Source organism: Onychomys torridus, chromosome 14, assembly GCF_903995425.1.
Source record: "Onychomys torridus chromosome 14, mOncTor1.1, whole genome shotgun sequence".
In the NCBI taxonomy this organism is placed as follows: Eukaryota; Metazoa; Chordata; class Mammalia; order Rodentia; family Cricetidae; genus Onychomys; species Onychomys torridus.
The window spans coordinates 6,709,944-6,730,183 of NC_050456.1; the positions used below are offsets into that span (position 1 = coordinate 6,709,944).

The 20,240-nt window shown below is 37.9% G+C and overlaps 1 protein-coding gene across 1 annotated transcript in view; it reads left to right on the plus strand.

Moving 5' to 3' along the window:
- Agmo (alkylglycerol monooxygenase) overlaps window positions 1-20,240 on the plus strand; it is a 165,869-nt gene that overhangs the window by 109,550 nt on the left and 36,079 nt on the right. The window contains exon 5 of the mRNA XM_036206357.1: window positions 4,431-4,526. Within this exon, the coding sequence (XP_036062250.1) occupies window positions 4,431-4,526 (96 nt within the window). The remainder of the gene's footprint in view (window positions 1-4,430; window positions 4,527-20,240) is intronic.

The following is a 20,240-nucleotide window of genomic DNA, read 5'->3' on the forward strand; positions in this document are numbered from 1 at the left end:
AAAAAGACTTGGTTTATAAAGAGAGAGGAACAAACCAGGAAGAGTTTTACCAGAAAGGTAAAACATTGGGACAATTTTACAGCAAAATTTATAGCATATAGTACATATACTACATATATAGATGTGTATAGAGCTCTGATCCAAAGTAGGAAATAAATGACTTTAAAGTAGTGCACATTGATTCAGGCAGCTGGTTTCATATATAAATAAATGATCAGTGCAGTCACAAGGGTCCAGCAGAGTTAGTGGTAGCTTAGAGCTTGCCCTCTGCTTTAGAGATGGTTTCTTTAGGTACCGTTTTTGAGGAAGAGTTTTTGTGTGTCATATTATTCACCACATTAAGCATGCCCATTCAATAATTCTAAATAAGCAAACTACTGGGCCCACCTGAAACAGAATTTAATCAGCTGCCCATCTCCTTCGGTTACTAGAAGAGTATGGAAAAAGAACCATGATCTCATTTCAAATTTATCATCAGCAGTGATACCATGTTAGTAGTCTCACTTTTGGGTAAATACAATGAGAATAAACTTTTGCTTGATTGTTCTTTGAGAGGACTAGAGTTTGTTCTAGCACCGGTATTCCAGCTCACAACCACCTGTAACTCTAGTTCCAGAAGACTCAAGGCCCTTTTTTGGCTTCATGGGCACTGCACATACATGGTTCACAGACACATGAAGGGAAACCACCAAAACATACAAAATCAATAATAGTAATAAATGATAAAGTAATTATTTACTTGAAGTTTAACCATTTGGGTTAACAGGTTACTATTAGGCAACTGTCCTCCAAGCCCTGGTTTTCTTCCCAGCTCTGCCTAGTCCCATTTTCTATCCCAGGCAATCTCAGGAGCTTTATTCCCATGACTGGCAAATCTGCCCGTGTGCACCATTTTGTTCCACTTTGAAATCTTTGGGGCATGACAAAATGGTCCCTCCATTCATATTCTGCATGCCCACCACCAGGGATTGTATGCTGGCATTCCTGCAGCTGGCTCTGCTGTGGCAAAGCTTCCTCCTCTGGCCAGGGCTTCCAGATACAGAAAAGCCCTCCACTTGCTCAGTGAGCCCTAAATTGAGCATGAAACTTCCCTGGTGTCTCTTCTCTGCCTGGTGAAACCTTTCTGGAATTTCAATTCATTCAAACTCTCTTCACTGACACCTCATGAGCTTTAAAGACTACAGAGAAATGTGAACATTTGCCATTTCCCTTTCTATTGCCATCCACATGGCTTCAGTCAAAACATGAACTCACAGGTGCACATGTCTTGTACTCTACTTTTAAAGAGAATATTCATCTCTCATTAGTTTAATCCTCAGGCTGACCACATTATTCCTCTCATTTTTTCCCTTGGACATATTTAAAAGTGGGTATCCCATCTTACTCTCTGCCCTAGAAGGGTATTAAAATGCTCCCATCCCTCATTTAGCCACTCAACCTTTTCTTTATCCATTCTTTCTATTATTTTTCCTATTCAAGTCACAGACACATTGAAGACTGATAGATGGGAGTGATCCATTACTTCTTTAGGAGATGCACACTCCTCCCAGATCGTTCTCGGTTATATTTGTAGTCTGTTTCCTGGTCACCCTGACACTACTTCTAAAAAACACAACGTCACAATACTTATAATCCTCCCATATGCCATTGTTTATTGCTTCAAGATGCTGACTCCCAAGCCCTGTTCTGCTGCTGGCTTGCAACGGGCACATTACCCTCACTTTGTCTTTGCTGTACTAGGACTAGGCTTTGTTTCTCCTCATTGCTTCCCCACACAGAGAGTTCCATAATAATTCTACTGGATATTGATTATCTCATAGAATAATCAACCTAATGTAAATAGTGTCACTCAAACCTCAAGAGCCTTGGAGTCAGAATGACACTGGTGTGAGGGCTAGCCAGAAACTGACACGTTTAGGAAACAGGCGCAATGTCCACTATCCCAGGTACTAATGGATTATGAGGAAGATTTATTTTTCAGTTAAGTGATTAAGTACATTTAAGGACCTATGGTAGAAGAAGGAGTTGAATTATTTGTAAAGGATGTAGACAACTGGATATCAAGTTGGATTGGAGATGGAGGCTTAGTGAGCTGGAGAGGTCACTCCATTAATGAGCACTGGGTTTAGATTTCCAAGACCTAGGATGTATTCTTCAGGCATGCAAAAGCAAATGTAAATGCATAAGCAAATGCAAATGTAAATGCAAAACAACAACAAACCAAACCAGGAGAGATAAAAGAAGGATGAGGATGGGAAAGAGGAAGTAAAGTATCCTCACACTTAAACCACATTTACTACTTTGTTTCCAATCAGGAGGAGAGGACTAGGACCTTTTCCCTTTTCCTTTCTTTCTTTCTTTCTTTCTTTCTTTCTTTCTTTCTTTCTTTCTTTCTTTCTTTCTTTCTTTCTTTCTTTCCTTCCTTCCTTCCTTCCTTCCTTCCTTCCTTCCTTCCTTTCTTTCTTTCTTTCTTTCTTTCTTTTTTTGTATAATTAGTTTCCTTTATAACTCTGTATTACTCACAATGAATTATCATTAAGTTTGTTAATGTAAGTTATTCCCCAACTTTGGCCTTAATTCTTAGAAAAAAATGAGTTTTTGCAAGGCAACGTGACGCACAGCTGAAAGCTCAGCACTTGGAGGCGAAAGTGGTCAGATTTCTAGTTCTAGACTAGCCCGAGCTACATGGTAAAAACTATCTTAGTACAACAAACTGCCACATCTAACATAGCCCAGGGTGTTTACTTAGTGTGTGCCAGGCACTCACATCAATCCTCAGGGGAAAAACAGAACACACACTGAGTTAAAACTCATGGTGGCCTCCGATTTGTAAGGATCAGTCCATCACTGTAATTTATTGGGAGAGAAGATTTCTGGCACTTTTTAAAGGCGATCTGATCCTGTGGGAAACTCATCCAAAACAAACAAACAACAACAACAACAAAATAAAACAAAACAAAAAAACTATTCTAAAGATTAACAGACTTTGGTTCACAAGAGCAAGGAAAAGGATCTGAAAGGCCCTTTTATGGAACAATCATATGTTTCATGTAGCTATCAAACCACCTTTTATATACCAGTTGTTGTTATCATAAGAGATTATTTCTCTAAACCTGGGTAAATATAAGGTACTCTAAGTACTCATCTGTCAGACACTTTCTTTATAAAAATGTTATTTATTGAACATTCAAAATATTTATTTCCTATTCTTTTTTAGTAATGCTTTATTTATACCATGTACTACCCTATATCATACATACTATAGAATTTTTGGAACCAACTGGATAGCTAGATTTCTAACTTTTGTTCTTTACTATTCTTTGAGGAACCCAGAGGGCAAAAAATTTTTTAACTTCATAAAGAAAGAAGTCTGTAGTGAGATCATGATTGAGAAGTTGAACTCTTGAATAAGAAATCTATATTTCTTTATTTCCTACTAATTTGCCCCATTGCTTCTTTCTCTATTGAAAATAATAAAACCAATCCTGTTTGCAAGTGATAAAAGCTTATATTTTACTTGACTTAAACTTAGAAACATAAATAAAAATTTATATAAATGTCTAATTCCAAGGCAAACCCATTTCTAAATATCTTTCATATGACTGCTTGACTGAGAACAAAAGCTTCCTAATAAGTCAGCAATTAAATTGTAGCATTCAGAAGAACTGTTTTGAAAATATGCATCATTTTAGAAGTATGGATTCTATAAAATCAGAAATGTAAGGGAGAAGTAAGATTCTTCTGATACCTATTTGGTTCTTTGGTTTTTATTCAAGGAAACTATGTAAATGATCACAGGAATAAGCTGTTAGGATGCCACAGCAAATCATACTTACTAGTCAAGCAATTTTGTGGCTTAATAAAAGGTTGGTTTTGGAAGGCATTGACATTTCTATCTCTTAAGAAGTCTGGGCCCTTAAGACTTGCTTCCGGTCTCCTCACATTACACTTCCTACCTTAACAATGTTGATAAAACTTGAAGAGATATTTTACCTTTATTCAATCATATAAACATCAAAATGGAAACCACATTCTACTCTTTCATTATGCCACCTATTTTCTTTTATTGTGATTACATTTTATTATTGAAAATGCCAGACAATAACAGCATTTGGGAGTGGTCAAGGTACAAAGGCTTCAATAAAGTAAGTATTTGTGCATTATAAGCCACCACTTTACTTCCAGGAAACACATCTAATCTTTCCATAGTAAGGAACTAACACACAGTGTGTGATATTTTAATTACAAAATATTAAATTACAAATAGAAGATTAGCGTTTGCAACCCTATCACTTTGTGAAAAATTAATATTGCAAAGTAAAATGGTCATAAAATACATGGAAAGTTATGTTTGCTGAAGAAGGACCATTAATAAGGCTTCTGTTGAGGACTCATGATTGTAAAGTGATGTAGACTTTTTTCTCTTACAGGTTTTCTACTCTCCCTTGGCTCTCTTCATCCCACCTCCAGTGTTTGCTGTTCACATCCAATTCAATCTCCTTTACCAATTTTGGATTCATACAGAGGTAAGGGTGAGTGTGTGTTTGTGCTAAAAATTTTATACTAAAACAGACTTAAGCAATGTCCTAGAATTGTACCAGGAGCTGATTTATTGTGTAAGAAAAATCTTAGTCTGCCCTCTTTAAGGAAAAACATCTGTTCATTTTCATTCCTTTTATTCTGAATATATATTGCAAAGTTTATAAGATGCAATGAAGCCAGTTGGTCTCAATTAAATAAAATAATTTTTGAACTATTAAGTACCAAAACATTTTAATACTATATTTGCTACAATATCTCACTGTATTACAGTTCATTAAACATTACAAAACAAGAGATGTTGAAATCCACTTCAATTTAGACATGGAAGTGTGTGTGTGTGTGTGTGTGTGTGTGTGTGAAGATCACTTGAAAAATGTTTAGCATTTATAGAAATTAAGAAAATATTTTTGGTAACTCTAATCAGAGAGTTCCTGTTTTCTTTGAACATGCTCAATATAATGTTAGAGTTTTATTTTGTTTTCTCTAGAAAACTGAGTATAGAACTTTTCAGTTCTTCTAGAGATTCTCAGCTCTTCAGGCTTGAATGATTGCAGATATATTACTAAGCAACCATCTAAATTATGAACTATTTGTCTATTTCTATATTTAACATTGTGCTGTTAAATATAGAAATATTATAGACTCAGAAAAAATGCTACAAGCACAGGAGAAATCTTTAAAGCATTTTGCATCTACTGGCAGCCTTTTGAAGTTCCGACAGTAAGCACATTGGTAAGTGGTGCAGTATGGTGCACGGGGTCACCAATCTCAGCTGCAGCAGACACCAAATCTTGGCACAGAGAAGCACCACCTCATTGTCTGCAGTATTTTACTCTGGGTTAGAGACACGGTTACCCTGACTGTGGACACATGCATATTATTTGAAGATTTGTCCTGAAGTACTCTTTGTTTTATGATAGTTGACGTGCATCAAATAAGCTCACACTACAGCCGTCTGAGAGAGTTGTCGAGGCCAATTCTGACTCTAGAGGTCAAAGAGCAAATGTATTTAAGTCGGGAAAGGGAAGCCTTCCCCTGACTTACTTGAAGGGGTTAAAGGGGAGTTGCATTTTTACAGTGGTTCCGCCCGAGGCCATGCCTGCTATCAGACCCAGTGTTAGTTAGGATATGCAATGATGATGTCCAAGGAGCTTAGGTCTGTCCCATGTCTCTCCAGGAGATGACTGAGACATGTTCATGTGGCTTCTCAGAAGAAAAGTGCAGACCAAATGCCAGTGGGGAATTATTTAAAGATCAGTTCCCCGGCTGCCTGTCTTTCTGTTGAACAGCAGAATGTTAGCGCCTGTTACACATGCTCTGCACCTCATATCTTTGCAGGGACTTAAATAAGCAGAGTTGTCTTAGATGGATTGCACAAGAGGCAAGCCCAATAATAACTTATTGTTTGAATTGTGTTATAAGCTATGAATTCATTTTTAAAAAATTCTACAGCTGTGAAATTCAGGCAACATAGTTTCATGTGTTTATAAGTAAGAAAATTATTCAGGAAGAGACTCAAAAGGCTGGTGGCTGTGGTGGTTTCTGGAGAGAGACAAATTGAATAGACATCAGGTGGGGAACTTAATTTTATTTTTAGTATTTAAATATTTTTGTATTTAATTGTGTGTGTGCGTGTGCGTGTGCATGTGTGTGTTTGAATAGTATTACACCATGCATGAAGTGCCTGTGGAGGTTAAGAGAGTTTCCAGGGAGTTACAGACAGTTGTCTGCCATCATTTGGGTGCTGGAAACTGAATCCCAGTCCTCAGCAAGAGTGATAAGGAAGGACTCTTAATCACTCAGCCATCTCCCCAGGAGGTTGAATTTAAAAGAATATCTTTTCAACATGTGCTTATCCTACTTTGTCAATTAGAAGTCTGAGTCTCCAAGCCAGACAATTTGGGGTTGATCACCAAGACCCACATTGTGGAGGAAGGGAACCTATTCAAGCAAGGTGTCCTCAGACTTCCACATGAGCCCTAGGACACAAGGGCAATACACAGAATACACACACACACACACACACTTAATAAATCTAATTAAGTGCTTTTAAGGGTTACCGCACATAGTAAAGGTAAAAACTAAAATGTTTGGTTTCTGTCTAGAAAGTGTACACGTTAAGACTGAAAACCTGTGAGCTTCTTCCTCAAATCCTCTAAAGCTCCTGGCACCCTCTAGTATCCAGCACCATAGTTGTGACTCTCTAGTTAAAGAAATCCTGGGTGAGCTGCAGGCATGCCAGTGTTGGTTATGTAGCTTGGTCTTTTCACAAACAGGTTTTCTTCTCTACCATCCCTAAAGTTCAGTTCTTAAGAAATGGCAAGCTGGTTAAGGAGACACACCTCAAATCCACACCTCCAAGTGTGAGGAAAGAAGAAAAGAGCACAAAACTTTTGATAGAACATATAGAAGAGCAGAATCAAGCGTGATGTTTTTGTTATTGCTTAACTGTGGACTCTTTCAGTAAAGGAACAAGAGTATCTTAGTCCCTTCTCATTTTTGAAAGTTACAGAAAACTTCGGCTTGCTTTGACAGTCTGTTCTGTTGCTTTTTTTTTTTCTTTTTGGAGCAGGAGTAAAAGGTCACTCTTCATAGCCTTGGATGACCTATAACTCCCTGTGTAAACCAGGCTGGACTAGAACTCATGGAAATCCACCTGCTTCTGCCTCCAGAGTACTAAGATTGAAGGTGTGCACATCATGCCTAGCTGTTGCTGACTTTTTAAAGTCTAAAGATTTATTCGCTTTTCGTGGACCTAGGGTGCTGGCAATGCATACTTGGTGTACTCTTTTTCTGGAAATGCATGAGTACAGCACAAGAACATTTTTAAATACAAGTTTTAAACTTCACAGCTATAAATGTCCATGTGTTAAGTGTTACTGGTATTCAGCTGCACCATCAAACGACAGTGGTAATAACCTGAATTAATCTAGTTTGTGGTAATCTGTTACCATTCTTGAGGAGATGAATGCTACACACGATTCATTTAATGCTGTGATATGGAAGGCTAGAATCATAATCTGAAGAGCTTTAAAACATTAAACTGAAACTTTTGACGAACGTTAACTCTGCATGGCTTCTTTGGCTTAGGTTTTCCATGTTGTGTTGTTAATTTCTTTCTGTTAGTCTCTCTTTCATCATCATAAATCCTGAATCATGTTCTGCTCAGATTACCTTCGAAACTTTTACAGTTTTAACTTTTACCTTTAGGTCTACCCTACTCTTAAATGTCTGTCACTTAGGCACGTGACCCATGGTTTACATCAAGACCCACTGGGGATCCAGTGCTCTGTGCAGATATACACTCACTCCAGCAGTTTTATATTGCCTGGTCTAAATACCTTTCTTAAAAAGAAATTGACTGTGGTGGTTCTGTTTTTACAATCTCTTTCATTGGTTTTCCTTTACACAGATCTCTCACTTTACGAATTACTGTAATTAGTAGTATTATGGTGCCCTTTGTGAAATTTGTTTAACATTCTCCACTAGATTTTTCAAGAACAATGTTAAAGAGAACCCCTATTTCTTTCAGTATTTTAGTTGTGTCTGATTTATTTTAATTTTTCTTGGTTTATCAATTTGGCAAGAGGCCACAGCAGAAGATAAGATCTGGAGGCAGTTACAGGCATGTTCTCAGGGCTTGTGTCTCTTTCTCTGTCTTTCTGTGAAATTCACTCTTGCCCTCCTTCTGTTAGTAATGGTTGCTCTAGTTACACATTACTTAAAACACTCTTTTTATGTAATATGTGTGTATGCCTGCTTGTCTCCATGGGCACCACGTGTGCAAATGTGAGAAGGTGTTTAACACACTAGCACTGGAGTTACAGGAATCTGAAAGAGCAGTAAGTGCTCTTGACAGCTGAGACTATCTCCATCTGTGTTTTATCCTGATTTCCCATTATTAAATACTGGCCAGATAAAAAGGACTCTAGCAAGGCTCATCTGTGGGATCCCAGGACACGGCCACCAGTCATATCTTTTGCAGAGGTTTAAAAGTAAAACAAACAAACAAACAAACAAACAAAATCACATAATTCACTGCATTTCCATTAGGTCCAATCAGGGGCAAGCACACATCCTGACATTCCCTCCACCCTACATCCAATCAGGGGCAAGCATACATCCTGACATATTTCCTGCCTGTGAACCTCCCACCCACCTGTGATCAAGCATATCCAGTGCAGATAGGTCAAACAAACTTGGTTAGGGGAGTGAAACATGTGCTTTATTGTTTCCCAAGAACTACAATTCTCAGCATTCCAGGAAGTCACTTTGTCCTCGGACAGGTGGGCAGTTGGTCTTCTAGATTAATTTTGGCTCTTACAGCATAAATATCATTTGTCATTCATGTAGGGATCTTAATGCATCATAATTCCCCAAGACTCACTTAGAAACTGCTTTTGCCAAAATGCTTGAGTCCTCGAGTACACCTACAAACTAAAACCAGTATAACAGTATGACAATTTCATTTTGTATGTATTCCCTTTACTTGGATTAGACTCCTGACTGCCTCTCTAAAGAATCAGCCCTAAGTCTCTAAAAACTGGTACTAGAATCTATCTCATTCTCAAGGTGGAAAGCACAAAGATTAGATTAGAGGAGCTAGAGCACTTTTACTTCAGGCTCTTAAAATGCTGTGTTCCGGAACCCTGGGAAAGTACTTGGAATTCTCCACACATTGTTCCAAATCTGATTTTACCTTGGATTCTAGAAAAAAAAATGATTTCTCAGACAGACACCACACATTGAATCCTCTCTCCTAAGCAGGTGTCAGCAGGAACAATCATCTGATAGGACACAGCTTGTCCCAGGACAATATGAGGATTGTCTGAGTCTACCTTGCAAAATTAGAATTGATGCAATGATTAGGCTGAGTGTTAATGTTTAATTAAGCATACCCTTTGCCCCTAACACCCTTCTTCCTCGGTTTACTTAAGATTTTTGTCAGTAATGCAAGATACACTGGAATACCAAATTCCTGTCTTTCTAAATAAAGAGTTTAATTAACATCCTTTCTGTCTTTATGACCTTTTCAATATCACTTCTTCTTCTTCTTTTTTTTTTTTTTTAAGTGACTTTGGGGTAAGAGTCTGCTGATATATTGTAATCCCCAAAATTTGCATTCTGGTTATAATTATAATTCTAACCTCTTCATCTTTTGAATAGTATTCTTAAGTACATTAGCTATGCATAAAGTGTAAATCTCTAAATATTAAATTTTTGTAGGCTTAACATGTCAGTTTTCTTTTAGGGAAATCAACAAAATTAAATAATCCAGTGTATGTCTCCAAAAGTTTCTTTTCTTGTATTTTTTTTATTTCTTTAAATTGAAACTTCTTTCCAGTATTATTTTCTTTCTGTCTGAAGAAATTTGCTAGGTCTTCTAAATTAGTATGTATCATATCAGGGAAGGGAGCAGGCAGGGCATGGGAAATTTAGTAGCTACAGTGCACAAAGGAAGGAGTACTTGTTAAGTAGCATGGTTTGAAGGCTCATTTGCATAATTTGGATTCTGTGTGCATGCTTTATTTCATGTAAAATATACATGCATCCTTATGTGTTATATATCTTATCAGCATCTTTTTTCTCCTTTTTTTAAATTTATTATATTTGTGTTTTAATTTTACACATCAGCCATGGGTTCCCCTGTCCTCCCCCCTCCCTCCCCCATCCCCACCTTCCCCTCAGCCCCTCCCCTCCATTCCCATATCCTCCAGCGCCAAGACTCCCCTGGGGATTCATTTAAACCTGGTGGATTCAGTGCAGGAAGGTCCAGACCCCTCCTTCCAGGCTGAGCAAAGTGTCCCTGTGTAAGCCCAAGGTTCCAAACAGCCAGCTCATGCACTAAGAAACTCTCCTCCACTGCTGGTGGGAATGCAAGCTTATACAGCCACTTTGGAAATCAATATGTAGCTTCTTTACAAAATTGGGAATCCATCTCTCCCAGGACCCAGCTGTAGCACTCTTGGCCATATACCCAGGGAATGCTCAATCATACCACAAGGGCATTTGCTCAGCTATGTTCATATCAGCATTGTTTACAATAGCCAGAACCTGGAAACAACCTAGATGCCCTTCAACTGAAGAATGGATAAAGAAAATATGGTACATATACACAATGGAGTACTACTCAGCAGAGAAAAAAAATGACATCATGAGGTTTGCAGGCAAATGGATAGATCTAGAAAAAATCATCCTGAGTGAGGTAACCCAGACTCAGAAGGACAAACATGGTATGTACTCACTCATAGGAGGATACTGGATGTAAAACAAAATGACTAGACTGCTACACAACTCCAGGGAGGCTACCTAGAAAACGGGACCCTAGGAAAGACACAGGGATCACCCAATGACAGAGAAATGGATGAGATCTACATGAACAATCTAATCAGCATCTTAAACTTTCACTCAAGTGCATGTATTATGTTGTAACTCTCTGTTCAAGGGTATGTATTAGTATTACAATAGCCTTAGACCTTATTAAGACAATCTGGAGGGTCCTTTGCCTTTGCTGGTGGTATGAGCTCCTTTTGGTTGACCTCAGCTGGGAGATTTCCATACCTTTTTTTATGCCAACTGTTTTTTTCCATACAGTAATTTTCAAGGCTTTTAAGGCCTCAGAAGCATATGGCTTCCCAAGTCATATGCTTTAGATATCTTTTTCCCCTTTCATTTTGAAGGCTACTGTTATCAGGATCTTGCTCTGGCCTGCCTTCAGTTCCTAAGCCCTTGCAAACTCCACTTTAAGAATTTGGACAAGACACATAGGGTACAGCAGAGACGATAGGCCAAGTTTATTGAAGAGAAAACTGAAGCACCCTCAAAGACTGAGAGTGGACAATGGCCAAAAGAAAAAACTATGTAGAGACAATTTTGTAAAGTCTTTGGGACAGATTTTCTCTGGACATTTTACTGTCCATGTGGATTGGGGCTCATTTTCAGATTAGGTCTTAAAGATGGGACAATAGCCTAACTTTCTTTTTTAAAGGAAAGTCTCCTTTTATCTTGACAAGTAAAAAGTAATATCTTTTTAAAATTAAAATAATTTCCCCTTTCTCTTTCCTCCCTTCAATGTCTCCTGTAAACCTCTGCACTCTACCCTGGCCTAACTCCATCTTGAATTCATGGCTTTTTGTATACATTTTATGCTTAAATACATTTAAAAAAAAAACTTGGCTAGTTCATTTAGTGTTACTTGTTTGTATATGATATCAGGGATGACCAACTGGAATTGGATATTCAGTACGGGGCTCATCCTGGGGAAGACTGCTTCTCCCACTCCCAACTTATCTTGAGTGTGGCCCTGTAGACTTCCTCCTCCCACTTTAGAATGTTCATTGGTGCTCTACCTGTCAGGTTTTGTTAAGGCAGCCATACTGTTAGGACATCATGAATGAAGTTGTTTGTTTTTATTTTTTTTTATTTTTAGAGACACCATCTGGCAGCAGATTTTCTGGTCCTTTTGTGCTTACCTTTTCAATGTTCTGTGGACCTTAGGTGTAGGAGGTGTGTTGTAGATGTATCAATAGAGACTGAGGCATAAAAAAGTATAGTTCTTATCCCTCATCAAAGAAGCTTGTCTTGGCAGCAGATGAGGATCATTGCAGAAAATACAGCAGGTCAAAATGCAGGAAGAAGTTCCTATAACTATTGGGAGTCTTACCTGAGCTACCATGTGTTAACAAGGAAACTAGTTTCTCACTCAGGGTTCTTCATCTCATAAATTAAATAATTTCAAAGTGGATTCAGGACGGAGTGGTGGTGGTGCACACCTTTAATCCCTGCACTTGGGAGGCAGAGGCAGGTGGATTTCTGTGAGTTCAAGGCCAGCCTGGGCTACAGAGCGAGTGCCAGGAAAGGTGCAAAGCTACACAGAGAAACCCTGTCTCAAAAACCACACACAAAAAAAGTGTATTCAGAAAGAATCTCAAATCCAAATTTATTAGGGAAAAAATAATAGGTAAGGAAAGCTGAAAATCTTAGGAGCTGACAAGAGGGTGAAGAGGATGAAGATGATGGAGGAAAGGAAATCAATCAGATAAGAGTGTGAAGATGGAGAAAGGAAAAGACAAGCTCCCAGCAGTCACATCAGGAAGGCAGGAGTAGAGGGACGGGATAATGTTTAAAAGAAGAAGAAGAAGAAGAAGAAAAAGAAGAAGAAGGAGAAGGAGAAGGAGAAGGAGAAGGAGAAGGAGAAGGAGAAGAAGAAGGAGAAGGAGAAGGAGAAGGAGAAGGAGAAGGAGAAGGAGAAGGAGAAGGAGAAGGAGAAGGAGAAGAAGAAGAAGAAAGGTTATGCTTTTCTGACTAATTCAGAAAATCAGATAGGATTAATTCAGTCATAAGTGACAATACAGGGTCAGAACTTTCTGGGAAGTGAAAGGACATTACCACATCCAAGGTGTAATTATTCCATTCATGTCTTTAGTGTGACCTAAGTTGAATCTAAGTAGAATTCTAAGCCCCTACCCAGATCTGTATTCATGTATTGTTTCCTAGGAGGAAATAAGTACCCCTCAATAAGCCTTAAATACTACTAGACTATAACCAGGTCTGACATACAATTCAGGTCTCATAAGCTTTAAAACAATTAAAGAAAGTGCTAGTCTGGATTTGGTTGGTATTTGGCATGCCTGTGTAGGACTGATGGAAATATTAATTGCCATAATAAAATACAGCTTGCAAGTATCATCATTCCCAAGGCTTAGGGTATTGTGCTGGAAAGGAGCAGAGACAGTGAGCTAAGCATTGGATGTGTGTATTCATTTCTCTGTGTTTCTGATTGGATGATTTAATATGAAAAGCTCTCTCAATTTCTTGACACTGTAGGTTCTTTACTCTGATAGATTGTAGCCTGGAATTGTGAGCAAAAAATCAACCCCGGCATCTAGATCTGTTCTTGTAGGGATATTTTATATTAGCAAAAAGAGATGAAACTAAGACAATATATTTTTAAAAACTTTAAATATTTTCCTTCTTGATATGATTGCATAGCCCCCCGTCTTCAAAAATTTAATCCTCTCACTTTCTTCCTCTAGTTGGCTGTAAAATTCTGAGTAGAGTTTACAAACTAAATACTTTCATTAAAGAACTCCAATTTACTTCAAGATGATTTTTATTTCTCTACTGAAATTCTCTGTCATGTTGTGATATTTTATTTTAAAAGAAAAAATTAACCTTTGTGGGTCTGTGGCTGGGTCTGTGGATTGTATAGTTAATATCTACCTATAAGTGAGTACATACCATGTTCGTCTTTCTGAGTCTTTGTTACCTCACTCAGGACAAATTTTTTCTAGATTCATTCATTTGTCTGCAAATCTCACAATGCCATTTTTTTAAACAGCTCAGTAATACTCCATTGTGTACATGTACCACATTTTCTTTATCCATTCTTTGGTTGAGGGACATCTAGGTTGTTTCCAGGGTCTGGCTATTATGAATAAAGCTGTTATGAATATAGTTGAACAAATTGTCCTTGTGGTAGGATGGATGTCCTTTGTGTATATGCCCAAGAGTGGTATAGATGGGAATTGAGGTAGATTTCCAATTTTCTGAAGAACTGGAATATTGATTTCCACAGTGGCTGTGCACACTTCCATTCCCCCCAGCAATGGAGGAGAGTTCCCCTTGCTCCACATCCTCTCCAGCATGAGCTGTCACTTGTTCTTTTGATCTTAACCATCTGACAGGTGTACGATGGAATCACAATGTAGTTTTGATTTGCGTTTTCTGATGGCTAAGGATGTTGCCAATTTCTTTAAGTGTTTATCAGCCATTTGGCAGGGTGTATGGTCTCCCTGGGAAGGGGAACTGGGACAAGTTTTGTGGATGGACTAGGGGTAGGTGGGGACAGGAGTGGGAGGGATCTGGTGTTGGGGGAGTGATAGAGGGAGAGTATTCCAGGAGAGACAACTGCAATTAGGGGCATTTGTGGAATGGTGAGGAATCATAGGGTGGTGGAAACTTCTGGAATTTGTGAGGATAATCCCAGTGAGAACTCTAGTAATGGAGGATATGGAGTCTGAATTGTCCATTCTTTGTAGCCAGGCAAGGCTTCCAGCAGTGGGAATGGGTTGCATTTGGTTGAGTTGTTGGCCAAGGAGATCCCTAAACAACCCAGAATGGTGTTAAGACACATTGCAGAGGGTGCCGAAGACAGCACCCACACAGCTCATTGACCTTTCAGAGGTGGAAGCAGTGTAGGCTTGGAGCCTTCACCCAATATTCTAGTCTCTTTGGCACAAGAAGATACTCTGTAGGCTGCAGAAGGAGGAACCTGGACACTGATCTACCTTGATGAACCCACAGAGCCCTCGACCTACAATCTGTACTGACTATAAGATGTGCTGGGGCAACCGTGGTACGGAACTTGTGGGAGTGGCCAAACAGTATTTGGTTTAATTTGAGGCCCATGCTATGAAAGGGAGACCATGCCCTATACTGCCTGGATGGCCAGGAACTAGAGAATGGAAAATCCAGAGACCTAGGGTAGAACCAAACACTTCGGATTCCCTCTGGCATTGTACTATAGTCATAGATCATTGTCTTGCCCGTCATCATCAGAGAGGCTTCCTCTGTCAGCAGATGGGAATGGGCTCAGAGACCCACAGCTAGACATTATGCTAAAAGAGAGTCTAAATTGAAGGTCTCCACCAGGTACCCCCATTCAGAGCTCTGGAAACCCCACAAAAGGGTGCAGGAAGGAATGTAGGAGTCAGGGGATAGAGGACACCAAGAGAGCAGGGTCCACTGAATCAACTGAATGGTCTTGCACAGGCTCACAGGGACTCAAGGGGCAGGCACAGGGCTTGCATGGCTAGTGCTACTCAGGTACTAATCTTCTAAAGTTTTACCCAAGAGGACCTTAAACTCACTGCTCACATACTCCCTTTTGTCTCCTGAGAAGCCAAATCTAAATTGTGTATGAGCTATCATTTTTCTATGTACCTCTCTCTCTATTAACCTTATACCTAAATCTGTGTTAAAATCACATCCTAATAAATACCATCTCTCTGAAGAAATGTAAGTTACATAAAGATGATTTCATGGCATGTGAGAAGCCCACAAATGTAACAATCTCAACCAAGCCTGGGCTTACAATAAAATATCAAACTACTGAAAATAAATAAATAAATAAATAAATAAATAAATAAATAAATAAATAAATAAATCCCACCTCTGCTTCATAATGTCTTGCTTTGAAATTCTATTCTGTAGCAGTGTCTAGAATTCTGGTTTCATCTGAGGAAAGGTCTCTGTCTTAGTTAGGGTCTCTATTGCTGTGAGGAGATACCATCCATGGAAATTCTTGTAAAGGAAAACATTTAATTGAGGTGGCTTACATTTTCAGAGGTTGAGTCCATTATCCTCATGATGAGACATGGTGTTGTGCATGCAGACAAGGTGCTAGAGAAGTAGCCAAGTATCCTACATCTTGGTTTGCATGCCATAGGAAGTGAACTGACTTACTGGGTATAGCTTGAGCATATATGAGACCTCAAAGCCTACCTGTTATAAACCTCATGATAGCAAACAACAAAGACAAATTTTTACATTTATTTATATTTTCCTGGGGACGGGTAAGGACCCATGGGCCACAGTGCTGATGCTGGTCCAAAGAAAACTTTGAGGAGTTGGTTCTCTCTATCTCTATCACTTTACAGATGCCTGGACTGAATTCAGTTCATGATGTTTGACAAAAAAATACACCTTTACATATTAAATGTATGCATTAAATTCTCAGAAGAAAAGTATTTATATTCACTGATCTTTGTGAGCCCACACTGTCTCATTTAAAGCTCAGAACATTAGTATCTTATGATTTATGTAAAGTTGTCTTTTGAAATGAATTTTTGATCACTACTTATCTGGCAGGCTTCCACATTAAGCAAAATAATGATCTAGTTAAGTCTCTGTATAAAATGGTAGAGAGGAACTCAAAAGAACCAACAGGTTTCAATTAAAAGAGCAAAGGGATTATTACAATATGATTTTTGTAACCTTGTTTGTATAGGATGTATGGCTTTAAAGCACCAAGAGTCCAGGAGAAGGGATGGAGTTAAAGCAAGAGGCCTTGATTTTAGAAGGAAAACTATGTAGATGGACATGACAGACAAAATAATTTTTAATATCTATTAGTCATTGTAGGTTTTAATCTACTGACTGAAAATTTATTTTATAATATTTGACTTTAAATATGCTCTTTCTTGTAGTCAGTCTTTCTTTGGACCTCCAGATCCCAAAGAAATGACCCAGAGACTTCTTATTAAATATGAAAGCTTAGCTTTAGTTTAGGCTTGTTCCCAACCAGCTCTTATAACTTAAATTATCTAGTTTATATTAATGTACATTCTGCCACATGGCTCATTACCCCTTCTCAGTACTGTATATCCAACTTCCTCTGTGTCTGCTGGCAAATCTCCTGTGCCTCAGATTTTTCCCGAGTTTGTATCTCTGCCTGGAAGTCATGCCTATTCTCTTTTGCCTAGCTACTGGCCATTCAGCTCTTTATTAAACCAACCAGAAGGTGCCTTACACAGATGAGGTAAAATAGAGACACATCTTTATATAGCATACAAAGAGATTATCCCAACTCTGTCTCTTTATCTCTCTCTCTCAAACACACACACACACACACACACACACACACACACACGTGCATGCACACACATGCATGTTCACCCCTACAAACATGAGCAGGCACACACTCACATACACATAGAAATGTTTGACTTTAAACAGATTTGTACTGTAAATACTTTTAACGAACGTATTAATAATGAATAACAGTAAGGAGATTTAACTTTTGAGAAGGGAAGCCAAGTTGGAGGCTCGCATGTGCTTTGTTTATTTGAGAATAGGATATAACACAGTCTGTCAAAATAGAGTTTTAGAATGCTCAAATGCACACAGCATACATTATAGGACTCTTAGAGTGGAATTTAAAGTTATAAATAGTTAGTGTGTATCAGTGTTTTGCCTGTGTCAGTATATGCACTGTGTGTGCCTATTGCCTGCAGAGGCCAGAAGAGGTCATAAGATCTCCTGAAACTGGCATTGTGGATGGTTGTGAGCTGCTCTGTGTGTGCTAGAAACTCTGCAAGAACAGGAGGTACACTTAACCACCGAGCTCTAGCTCTCAGAGAGGATTTCTCACATAGACCACTCAATTTATCATTTTGTTTTTTTGTTTTTCTTTGATTTTGTTTTGTTTTGAGACAGTGTTTCTCTGTGCAGTTTTGGAGCCTGTCCTAGATCTCACTCTCTAGACCAGGCTGGCCTCAAACTTACAGAGATCTGCCTGGCTCTGTCTCCCGAGTGCTGAGATTAAAGGCATGAGCCACCACTGCGTGGCACAATTTGTCAGCTTTTCAAGCATTTTCTTTTAGTGTAGCATTATATTACTTATAGCAATGTGGCTTATTTCATCACTGTATGCATAAACTGGCAAAATGATACAAGGCTTTTTTTCCTAAAAATGGACTTTTATATGGTTAATGTGGTTATGCCTATGAAAGCTTCCAGTTTCCCCCTGGTATTAAATAGGTATTACAGACAAGTCACTGATAAAGAAAAAGAACCCATGAATTTAAGATAGAGCAAGAGGTTGGAGGACCCATGGGAGGAGTCAGAGGGAGGAAGGACAGTGAAAGAAAATGTTGTAATTATATTTCATTTAAAAAAATAATTATTAAAAAATAAGTCACCAGGAATCCGTCTCTCCTTCAAGGAACATGTTTAGCGTTTTCTTGTATTTATTTTTATTTTAAAAGTTATTTAAAATATGTTAGAACAAATTAAATAAATGCCAACATTGTATTAACAGTATCTTTTTGTAGAAGACTCCCATAACTGGAAGTGACAAGAATCAGCCTCCCAGATAATTTATTATAAACCCAGTCTTTTAAAACTTGTTTACTATATAAACATAGTCCAATGCCAGTCTTTGTTCTAACCAAGACTTTAAGTCTTTAACCCTATGCTACAGATCCACCAGAAATATACTCCCTATGAAGCACTTTATGATTGCAACAGTCTTGATTCCTAATGATTGTTTTACTTCCAAACTATAAATGTTGTTTTTTCACTCCTTGGTGTAGAAAGTCAGTGACTTCCATATTACTTGCCTACTGGTGTAGGAAACTGCCGAATCAGGTAGGAAAACATCTGGCCATGAATAAATCGGCATTTGTCCGGCATTTCAAAGTGTAAAACTAGGCAGACAAGCACATATCCTAAGAGCTCTGCTTCCTCCTGCTTCCCTGTAGAGTGATTGGGGCGAATATGGCTGCCACCACCATCTGTCTAAATACTAGAGTGTGTTGTCTTGAATTAACAGCAACACTACTGGAGGGTACAATTAAGATTTTGTCTTTACATTTCTTCACCAGACCCTCAGCAATATAACATAAATCAGCAATAGAACACAAATGCTCAGACCAATTAAGCTGTTAACAAAGAAAACAATAGGAATTAAAAATCACCTAATCCCAAACAACAGCTAAAATTCTTTTTGATAATGTAGATCTATGTGGTTCAAGAATTTCACAGCATTGTTTTATAAAATTTTAAATAAGAATTGCTGTAGTGTTACTGAGAGTGAAATGCACATTTCTACAATATTCCTCAGCATTTTATGCCATCACTCATTTGAAATAAATCATTAAATTCCGGGACACTACAGTGTGATTTCCTTTGTCCTGGTCTGTGTCCTCTTGAGAAATCTTAGAACAAGCTCCCTGTGTACCAAAGAAGCACAGAATGGATGAAGCTGATGTCGATGGCCTCCTGGCCAATGAAGAAGTTAGTGAGCAAAGACTTCTAAGTCAGTGTGGCTATTTTAGAACACACATTTTTACTACATTTTTTTTTCACATTGACATCTTGATAAGAATGCAATTTACTTCTAGATAATGCTTGTGCCAACAATGAATTCAAAATGAGTATAAATTTAAATCAATCAAATATGTAGTAGTCATTGAATAGAAAACAAGATAAGTGATTTTCTTATCTGTCCAAAGAGAGAACGAAAAAGCAACTTATTATTTTTAATATTTTGTTAATATTTTTATCACAATCTTAACACTTTCTGTTGGAGGTTACTTAGTCTTGTAAACAAACTGCACTTGAGAAATTCCTGTGTACGTTTATTTCATTTTACTCCTAAAATCCTATAAATTTCTTAGCCATTCATGAGACTACAGAAATGCTAAGATAGGTCTTGCTCAGTTTAATATGAAAATCACTTTAAATACAAGATTCTGATAAGATTTTAATGCTTTGATTGTTTATAGTATGCATAGAAAGTGCTTATGGGTAGTTTAGTACTTAAAGTAGTGATCATTTGGTATTTGAGAATATATTTAATATTTAATATATGAGATATACATTTAATAAAGGAGACCATAAAACAAACATATGTACATTGACACATGCATTCTTCATGTTTTGTATCTATCAACTGGAATAAAAATGACTGTTCAAAGGTGACAGAAATATTTATAGCCATTCATGTTTCAAAAAGATACACCAAGTAATATATAAAATGATAAAAAGTCTTTATAGGTATTATATACATTTATATGTACAAATGTTTAATCATTCATGCGTGGATTGCTAACTTCAATTAATAAGCAAAAAGGACAGTGGGAAGAGAGTGAACAAGAGAAGGAAGAGTGTGGTATTAAATTATCTATGAAGAA